This window comes from Crocodylus porosus, unplaced genomic scaffold, assembly GCF_001723895.1.
Source record: "Crocodylus porosus isolate Cpor-Errol unplaced genomic scaffold, CroPor_comp1, whole genome shotgun sequence".
NCBI classification, from domain to species: domain Eukaryota; kingdom Metazoa; phylum Chordata; order Crocodylia; family Crocodylidae; genus Crocodylus; species Crocodylus porosus.
In genome coordinates this window covers 3,144,132-3,154,312 of record NW_017728938.1, presented here as the reverse complement: position 1 = coordinate 3,154,312, position 10,181 = coordinate 3,144,132, and the positions used below count along the sequence as shown (strand labels likewise).

Below are 10,181 nucleotides of genomic sequence, written 5' to 3'. Positions count from 1 at the left end.
AAGTGAGCAAATGCTGTTGGAAAAATGGCGCCGATAGACTTGCTTGACGCAGGGTTGCCACAAACCTTCAATTTGTAAAAAACGCAATATCTGCAAAGCACAATAAAGTGAAGCGCAATAAAACGAGGTATGCCTGTATTTAAGAAGCTTAAGGCGGAAATGCCATTCAGACATTCCTCTGGTATACACAGGCTCTGCCCTCTGCAGGAAGCCCTTACATCAATGAAATGCAACTATGAGGCTAAAAGAATATTACTAGTATTTGCTGGATTTCTACTCTAGTATTCTTTTAGTGTAATTCCACTTCCTTACCCAGTACTTGAAAATATACATAGCATTTAGTAGAAGCATTAAGATGTAATTGAACTCAAGTGTTTCTATGTTTTAAGCATTCAGATATAATTAAAGTATTTACATGAAATCCGATATGATTGTTGGTCTTTTCTCCTCCCATTTTTTTTTCTAGGAAGAAAGGTTGAGGACATCTATCCAATGTCAATGAATCTGTGCTTAGAGCTGTATACTTTATACTTGAGGCAAAACTGTCTTATCCCCAGCAGAAATAGCAAAGAAGTTATAGGGTTTTTGGCTGTAGCTGTGTTGGTCTAAGAACACAGGCAGGCAAGGTTCTTTGGTTAGATGTGATATATTTTGTTAGACCAACTGAATAGTTGGAAAAAAGTTCATAGCAGGCTTTTGGGTGCAGTCACCCTTCTTCAGGCCTAGGGAGTCTCTGCTGGTCTGAGACTCCAAGAATGAGAGAAGCCGAAAGATATCACATCTACTCAGAGAAACTTGCTTTCCAATGCATGTGTGGAAAATTGAGGAAATAGTCTCTTCAAGATTGAACAGGCAGTGTTTCTGCGTGTGCTTCTCTGCAGGAAGCATCTCATGCCCTGGGGAGCAGACAGAGAGGGGTGAGACCTTCCAGGTAGGGCTGTGCAAAGCTTTGAGTGGTGATTCGAATCAGAGGGATTCGGCCCAATTTGGTGGCTGAATTTCCAAACCCAAATCAAATCAGGGGACCAATTAAAAGGTCCAAATCGATTCAAAGCTCTCCGAATCTTCAGAAAAGATTCAGAGCGCTTTGATGATTTGGGCAGTCCCCAGTGGCTGCAGCAGGGAGCTGCGGCTGGCTCTGAGTTGGTAAATACTAGGGGCGGGGGAGTCGGGGCTGGAGGAGCAGGGAGGGGACCATGGGGGGACGAGCACAAGCCCCCTGCCTCCCGTCAGCTCCCCTCCTCCCCCAACCCCACCATGGCTGCCCCCACCCACCACATTTCAACTCGGTACTTTAAAAAACGCCCCAGTGCTCACTGGCTGTTGCCAGGCGGGAGGGGGGGGTGATCCCTGCTGCCCCCACTGCCCCATGGGGGTGGTCTGTATGAGCCCCCTCAACCCCCCCATGCTCCCCCAGTCCCCCCACAGGTACCCCGCCTGGGCTAGCTCTGGCCTTTTAAGAAAAAAGAAAAATAGAGACCAGCTCCAGGACTCACTGCTCCTGCAGCAGCTTCAGGGCTTTGGGGGCTCATGCAGAGCCCCCCACATGGCATGGGGCAGTGGGGATTGTCCCCCGCTGGCAGAAGCAGCGAGTCTGGGGGGGTTCAGGTTTTTTTTTTTCTTAAAGGGCCACAGCTGGCCCGGGCAGGGCACCCATGGGGGGGGCTGGGGTCAGGGGGCTCATGCAAAGCCCCTGATGCGGTGTGGGGCAGTGGGGAGTCCTTCTTATCATTAGCATCTCTACTTTGACTTCTGTTAAAATCATTGTGGAACTGAGAAAAGGCTAGGGGGAAGCTGGGGCAGAACTGAGCGTCCCACGGCAGTATCTACTAGAGCAAGTATACTCAACCTATGGCCATATCATCTAGCCCACAGGGCTCCCCCCAAGTCAAGGAATTTGGCAGCACAGGAGCAGTGGTGAGCCTTAGTAGCTGCTCCCCTGCTGCCAAATTTCCAGACCCATAAAGAGCCCCATGAGCTGGACGATGTGGCCAGGCACATTATATTATTGGTCCATACTTGTATGAAGGGATAAGGCAGTGGTGCCAACCCCTTCACCCTGTGGACTGAACGGTTGATGCCAAATCCATCCTGTGGGTCTGATCCAGCACAAGGGATGGGGGTGGCAAAGCCTTGATCCAGAGGGTAGGGCAGGCATCACCAGGGCCAGATCTGGTCACGTGACAAAGGTCTGGTCCTGATGCAGGACTTGGAAATTAGGCAGCAAGGGGTGGGGAAGCAGTGATAATTGCCACTGTTCCCCCTCCATCAAATTTTCCAGTCAATGGGGAGCCCCACAGGCCAGATGATGTGACACTGCAGGCTGGATTTGACCTGCAAGATGGGAGTTGAGCATTCTTGACTGAGGACTTAATTAGAGTGGCAGTGAATATGGTAAAGTAAAGCAGATCTACTTGGAGAAAATTGTCTTTCATACAATTAAGTGGGAGGGGATGCTGCGTATGTATCTTCAGGGAAGCAGTATTAATTATTCAGGTTAAGCCAAAAGAGATTTTATCTGGCCTGACAAGCAGGTTTGTGTGAGAATGCATGAACTAGCAGCGGCTTCCATCAGCTGCTACCTCCAGCCCAAGGAGAATGAACTGCATCATTACAGCATGCTGTTACTGACAGGTCGCTAACCCCTACATTAGTTATCACTTCCCTGTACCTCCAGGAACTGCACCATACAGACTTGATCACTTGATAATCCCACTTTCTGAATCAGTTGAAGGAAGAAAGGATGAAAAACTCAGTATCTTGTGATGTGCAGATACCTTCTACTGTCTTTAGGTTTATTGTACATAAAGAAGGAACAAAACCCAGGAAAACTGAAACTAGATATACTCTAAAACTTATGTCTTTATTAACAATGAAATCAAAGACTAACACCAAAATGACACTTTGCATATGCCTGGGTCAAAACCTGAAGTGTTTATCTAAATCTCAAATGTTAAGAGTGAGGTAAAATGGATCTGGACCAAAGCTTGATTTTCAGTTTACAAAGTCACAAACTGACAGTTTCACAGAACAAATCTACCATAATCCCAAAGCTATTTTGACCTGAATTCAAATATATTTGACCTGATTTCATAGCAAAAATTTCAGATCCATCCATTCAGGTGCAGGATTTTGGTTTGAGCCCATTGCTTTGGGTAAGAGTGAAATGTTAAATATATGGGAAATAAAAAACAATCTATACCTTTTAGAGAACTACTAAATCTATAGGGTGAAATCCTGGGTCAGTTAAAGGCAGTGGGAATCATATCCCTGACACTGATGCGGCCAGATTTTTGCTCCCAGTTTCTATATAAATATTGAAACAAAAGGATACAGATCAAAAGTTTTACAGCACAGCTCTTTTTTGAAGGAGCTCAACAGACAAAATATCTCCTAGCAATATGGAATTTTGCTCATTGTTCCCATTGCAGTCATTTTTGTCAGCCTTTTTTGCCAACTCTTATGGCTACTCAGTAAAATAGAAAAAGGAAGCACAGAGCAAACAGTTTTACAAGACAGAGGATCCTTTATGACAACCATGTGCCAGAGGAGTGGTTCTCTCCACCTGAAAATGAAGATTTCTCAGCCCTAAGACAACAGTTAGTCTCTCCTCACCTCCTCTTTGCATTTTTCCATGCACACCAACTGAAAGAGATTGATATAAATGTAATGAAAATGTTTGGGCATCATTCATGCTAGTTAAACAATCCACATATTGTACAAGTGTGCACTCCAAATTCGGGTGGAGAGAAAATCCTGGCCTGCCATTTTGCCAGTCACAGGTGAAGAATGTTAGCTAAATCTGCACTAGAGTCTGGCTGGCAGGACTCACAGGTCTCTTAATACACTTGGAGTCAAGTAAAGAACTTGATATAGATTTCCATCCATGTCCAGACAGAATGGCTTTTAAAGTCTCAAGATGAACTACCACTGGATTACTGTATCCACTTGATATGAAGCCCAGGTTGAATATTTGAGCTGAGGTGACCAACCAGATGTTTTAGTGGAAAGTACCATAGGTTACAGATCTGCCAAGTATGCTACTGCATTCAGATTTAAAGTTAGAAGTGGGTGGCAGTGGAAGTGTTTAAAGGCTTAAGGAAAATGCAGCAGGAAACATGCTCATTCCTCCCCTTCCAAAGGCTCAGCGTTGCTCCTCTGGAGGAGGAGGGTGGAAATCACAGATCTTTTTCCCACCAGGGCAAATGCAACACAAGCTAGTCTTGGGGATGGCTGGGACACCCCCTGGTGACTACTTATCCCTTGCTTTACCATGATCTTCCTCTTCTGCTCCCCTGCCACACCTCAATGTCCTTATACCTTTAAAGGAAAGAGAGGCTGCCCCAGGGATTTCCAGACTCATACAAAACATGCTCTATGTACCTACAGAGCAGGGACAGCATTATAAGTAGAGTACAGTCTTCTCCAACTTCCAGCAACATGCATCATTTTTGATGATGGGCCACCATAGCCTCAGAGAAGTTTAGCCCCTCCAAAGTCTATTTAATCCATGGCTTCTTTGGTAAACGGTTTGAATAGGAGCCCGGCAGGGCCAACAGAGCTCACTGAAACCACCAAGCTCATCCATATAGACTACCATAAGCAATCATTAAACAGAAACAAGTATTACAGGGTGGGCAATTACTTGGGCTGGGGGGCACTTAGGGAGTGTCACAGGCCAGGCCAGCAACATGCCCCTTCTCCTGCTGTGCCAGGACAGCAGCCCACCCTCCTCCCCCATCCTGAAACAGTCTGAAACAGCTCAAAACTCCTGAAGGGGTTCTGTCCTGGGGCCTGGCCCCACACTCTCGCTGCCTGGCGAGCTGGGGGTCTCCACGAAGACCAGGCAGTGACCTGCACAGGCAGGATGTGGTCAGCCAGGTGGATGGGTGGGTAGGGCTGGGATCAGGATCAGAGTGGTGACAGCACAGGGCCAGGGCCAAGGGCAGAGCTGTGATCTACTCCCCACACCCCTTGCCCATGGAACTGGAACCTGTCACGGGGGCATGTGGGCAACAGATTGTGGCTCTGCCCTGGGCACCAGCCCCATGCTGTCACCATCCTGCAATTCCAACACCAGTCCCGCGTGTCACACTCCCAGATACTGCTTCCTGCTTGCCTGTGGCCCCATCCCATCTGCCCAGGCCAGCAGGCCCTGCCCCCGATGGTGGGCACAGGGTGGACTGACCAGGGTGCCCAGGAAGCAGGACTGGGTCCAGCGGCAGTAGCGGAGACCAGCAGCAGCAGCTGGAAGGAGCCACCACTGTGGGGAATTCTAGGAAGGAAGTCTGGCTGCCACACTGCCCCAATGCCGCTGCATGCCCGGGAGTGGCGGGACCACCTACACCTACAAAAGTCCAGGCTGCCCCCTGTGCCTGGGCTGGGCAATGCCAAGGAAACTGCTGTGGCAGAATAAAATCCCTTGGTGGACCAGATCTGGCCCGCAGGCTATATTTTGCCCACCCCTGAACTATTAGAATAAACAAATAAGGCATTAAAATCAATAACCGAATCAGAGCCCTAATCACTGCTAAACTGGGCTCGATTTAAGCTGAGGAGCAGAGGTTAAGAGCTCTATATTCTACTACTCATATTTAGTTACCCTCTGCCTAATAATCCACATCTATTTCTGTGCATTACATCAATACCTGCTAAAGAAAAAGATTTTTTATGAATTATTACTATTTAAGTTCAGTTTATTCAGCCATTATACATTTCCTTTCTATGTTCCTATATACTTAAAGCTAGTTATGTCCTTTTAAATATTTAATATATTGTAAAAGTGTCTAGATATACATCTTGCTACATAAAACTGAAATATTCACTTTGTCTATTTTATGAAGCAGGTATCTATTCCAACTGCTGAAAAATACCAATAGGATTTTGGTCTTTGTGATGGATATGAAAAACACCCTTAACCCCCAGAATTTGGAGAGATTGGCTCGGACACTAAAAATGAGCCTGAACTTGGGAGGAGACCTACAAATGCATGCGATAACCCAGAGCTGTTGTTGTTTCTGTCTGTGTTGCATCCCAAGGGAGTCCTGAAATGTAAAGGTAGGAAGTTGCATCATTTTAACACTAGAGGCCGCCCCACACCTCATTTCTAACCAGGCAGCTATGCACTGGTGATAATGTATCATGGAGTTTGGAGTTGATACCACCACCAGACCTTAGACTCATTAAGGAAGCAGCCTTTTATCACTTTAGTTTTTTATAGATACTCATATTGATGAAGAATAAAATGCTGGGGTGAAAAAAAAGTCTCATTTACTTCCCTGAGGGTCTGATGATAGACTAGCTATGGGATATTGCTCTGAAGTGATGACTAGAACAAAAAATTAAGGCCATCAACCTACGTGTTTCAGGATAAAAGCTGTTCATAGGTAAGGGAAAACAAATTTTAAAAACATTTCACAGTTACAGTAGATAACACATTAGTCTTACACTTTTCCCTAAAGTATCTAGATTTCCAATCACTCAGTGTCAGACCTGGCAGAGTCTTGGTCCACTGCAGTAGGAAAATTCCCAAGTTTTTCTTCTATTATTTGGATGGAGGGGAAGGAATCCTCTGACCCAAGGAAATGAGCACAAGGCCAATCCAGGAACTGATACAGGAGAGCAGCTTAAAATACTGTCATGCCCCTGTACCTCTAGATGCTAGTGGTTATTGTGAGAGTACAGTCATTGGCAGTCTAACTGGATTATAAAACAATTTCTGTAGATATGAAGGCAAAATCCCTTCTTTCTGGGACTCTGGCCATTCATAATGGCACAAGGCACAAGATTGTTACAAAAAACCAAACCCCAGCACCCCCCAACCCCCTCTCCCCCCCCAAAAAAAGAAAAACAAACAAACCCCAAAACAAGAAAACCCAAGACTTTTAAAGATAATTTATCCTTACAAAGATTTGCTACCATCCAGGTGAAGGAATCCCATTCACAAGGAGACTGCAGTTTTTTCCAATATATCTACCTGGATGTCACACTTGAGGTCAGTGTTTTTGATAAATAGCAAGGCTTTACTGAAACAATAGCTGGGGAGAATATGAAGTAAAAAAAAAAATGCATTTTTTTATTTCCTAATCCAGGAGGTTACTGTGGTGAAGCTGAAGTGGTGCTCAGAGATCTCCTGAGGCCTGCAGTCTTGCCAGCCCTGTAGCCATCCTTTCCAGCAGTGCCTAAAAGACCATAAGAGAGAGGAGATTAAAGCTTTCTAATCAGTAAGACAACTGCGCACACCTTCTCATTACAGGGGCAGTGCCACGTTAAAGCATTCCAAGTATCATGAGATCCTTGGGCATGATGCAGCCTTAAGGGCTTCCTTCCAAACCTTCAACACACAAAGCCTCCAAAAACAACAGTTAAGTCCAGCTTGGTTGTTGCTATCATGAAAGCATGGCTCAAGAAGCTCCAAGTTTCTCAGAAGGAGGGAATGAAGGAAAAGGAACGATACTGGGTAGTTTTGAGGAGGTGATCTAAAAGGACCTCATAAAACATATGATTCAGTTGCCAGTAAAGTCCACTAAATGTGCTGGGTACTAGCTCAGGCCCAAAGTTTGAAATAAGCACCTGAATACTGTGATGCTTACTTGAGTACAAGCTCAGACAGCTATGCAAAAAACACTGCAAAAAAACATTTTCTGGTTTTCCTGTGCAGGTATTCAGACTACATCAGATTGCAGCCTTCTTGGCTTAAAATATTTGAAACTATCATGACTACATTAGTTATTGATGATTTAGCTAAATGTTTGTCTCAGGATTGAGACCACATTACAGAAACAAAAATTATATTTAAGTTCTAATCAGCTTATGCAATGTTTTGATCATTTTTTCAAGTCTGAGATAAAAAGATGGCTACAGCACCTCCATCACTAGAGGACATGATACATCATAGAAACTCATACCAGCATAAGTGGTAATGCAAACAAATGTGAACAGGAGTAAAGGACCAGCTTTTATTATACCCATTAGGCAGAAAGTGAATTTAGTAATCCTATTCCACTGGGCTTGAGATCCTGAAGATCCTCAACCATGACCGGCACATCACGACAAGAGACATGCTCGGATGGGATGGGCTCCATCTTTCCCCTAAAGGTAAGTGTGTGTTTTCTTCTAGGTTGGCGGACCTCCTCTGGTGGGCTTTAAACTAGGCTTGTTCGGGGAAGGGGAAGAAGAGGGTGGAGGAATCATTGGACTGCTAGACCAAGCAACACCCACAAGTACAGCCCAGCCTAGACTGACGAGCAAAACATATACGCAGGTAAGTGACAGGGGCCAGAGTAATGCTGAAAATAGGGGGCCAGTACACACATCCACAGGAAGTCTCAAATGCCTCTACACAAATGCGCATAGTATGGGAAATAAGCAGGAGGAACTTACCCTCCTAGCTAGCTGACACCAACCTGGACATAGTGGGGATCACTGAAACGTGGGGGGGCTCAACACATGACTGGGTGGTGAATGTCAAGGGCTATAGGCTGTACAGGAGGGACAGGATAGGAAAGAAAGGTGGGGGCATGGCACTCTACATTAAGGAGGAATACCCATCCTCGTCAATTAACAAAGAATCAGAGGAGGGGCACTCTGAAGTGCTTTGGGTTAGAATACAAGGCAGTTGAGGGGAAAGAGACTTAATGGTGGGGGTCTACTACAGACCACCCAACCAAGGGGAAGAGCTAGACCAGGAATTCTTAAGTCAGCTCACGGAGGTAGTTAGGTCAAAGGACGTGGTCATCATGGGTGACCTGAACTTCCCGGAGATCTGCTGGGAAGAGCAGTCGGCCAGGTCTGACCGTTCACGTAGGTTCCAAGCCCAAATGCAGGACCTCCATCTAACCCAGGAGGTGCACAGCCCCACCAGGGGGGACGCCTTGTTGGACCTGGTGCTGGCCATGGGCGGCGACCTGGTGAGGGGGCTGCAGGTGCTCGACCACCTGGGCGACAGTGATCATCGCCTGCTGGAATTCACCATCCAGCGCAAGGTGGCAAAGGCCTGCAGCAAGGCAGCAGCCCTAGATTTCAGGAGGGCGGACTTCAATGAACTAAGGAGAATAGTCGGGGAAGCACTGAGGTCCCAGAAGGGAGGAGAGGCAGGTGTCCAAGGAGAGTGGTCGCTCCTTAAGGAGACGATCCTCCAAGCCCAAAGAGAGGTAATCCCAACACAGATCAAAGGGAGCAGGAGGGCACACAATCCCTCATGGCTCATCAGAAGCATCCGGGAATGTCTCCCAGCAAAAAGGGAGGCGTACACCCAATGGAAAGGAGGGGCCATCACCAGGGAGGACTATACTGCAGTTGCTTAGAGATGCAGGGGGGCAGTCAGGAAGGCCAAGGAAGAGATGGAACTGGGACTAGCTTCCCAGATCAAGGACAACAAGAAATCCTTTTTTAAATACATAGGGGGTAAAAAGAAGGTTCCGGGTAATGTGGGGCCCCTGCAGGACACGCTAGGAAATTTAGTTGTCACACCAGATGACAAAGCCAACATATTTAACGATTTCTTTTCCTCCATTTTCCTAAGCAGGGACTGGAACAGCCACCCCCCCCCGCTGGGCCCCCTTCAGGCCCCAGGAGAGGCGCACCTAGGCCAAGGGTTAGTGAGGAACTAGTTAGGGAACTTCTGGAGGGACTGGATGTATTCAAGTCAGCTGGTCCAGACAATCTCGACCCCAGAGTACTAAGGGAATTGGCTGAGGTCACTGCGGAGCCCCTGGCACAGCTTTACAAGCACTCGTGGTGCTCTGGTGCGGCGCCAGAGGACTGGAAAAGGGCCAACGTGGTTCCCATCTTCAAAAAGGAGAAGGAGGAGGACCCGGGAAACTATAGGCCAGTTAGTCTTACCTCGATCCTGGGCAAGCTTTTTGAGAAAATTATTCTGGCACGTGTCCACAAGGGGCCAGCAGGGGAGATCATGCTTAGGGGCAACCAACACAGGTTCATTAGTGTCAGGTCCTGTCAGACCAACCTGGTGGCCTTCTACGATCAGATCTCCAAATCCTTAGATGCAGGGGTAGTGGTGGACATAATCTTCCCGGACTTTCGGAAGGCCTTCGACACCGTCTCTCACCCTGTTCTCATTAAGAAACTGGGGGACTGTGGTGTTGACACCTACAAGTCAATTGGGTCACCAACTGGCTGGAGGGCCGCACCCAGAGAGTGGTGGTGGATGGGTCATTTTC

General features: G+C 46.9%; 1 protein-coding gene across 4 annotated transcripts in view; it reads right to left on the bottom strand.

Annotated features, from left to right (window-relative positions):
- Positions 1-6,851: 6,851 nt before the first annotated feature.
- The window catches only part of LOC109318301 (high mobility group protein HMGI-C-like), a 36,049-nt gene continuing 32,719 nt past the window's right edge, over positions 6,852-10,181 (bottom strand). For all 4 annotated transcript variants that reach the window (XM_019547471.1, XM_019547472.1, XM_019547469.1 and 1 more), the window contains one exon: positions 6,852-7,181. In XM_019547471.1, coding sequence (XP_019403016.1) covers positions 7,096-7,181 — 86 coding nt within the window. In that variant the 3' untranslated portion in view covers positions 6,852-7,095. The remainder of the gene's footprint in view (positions 7,182-10,181) is intronic.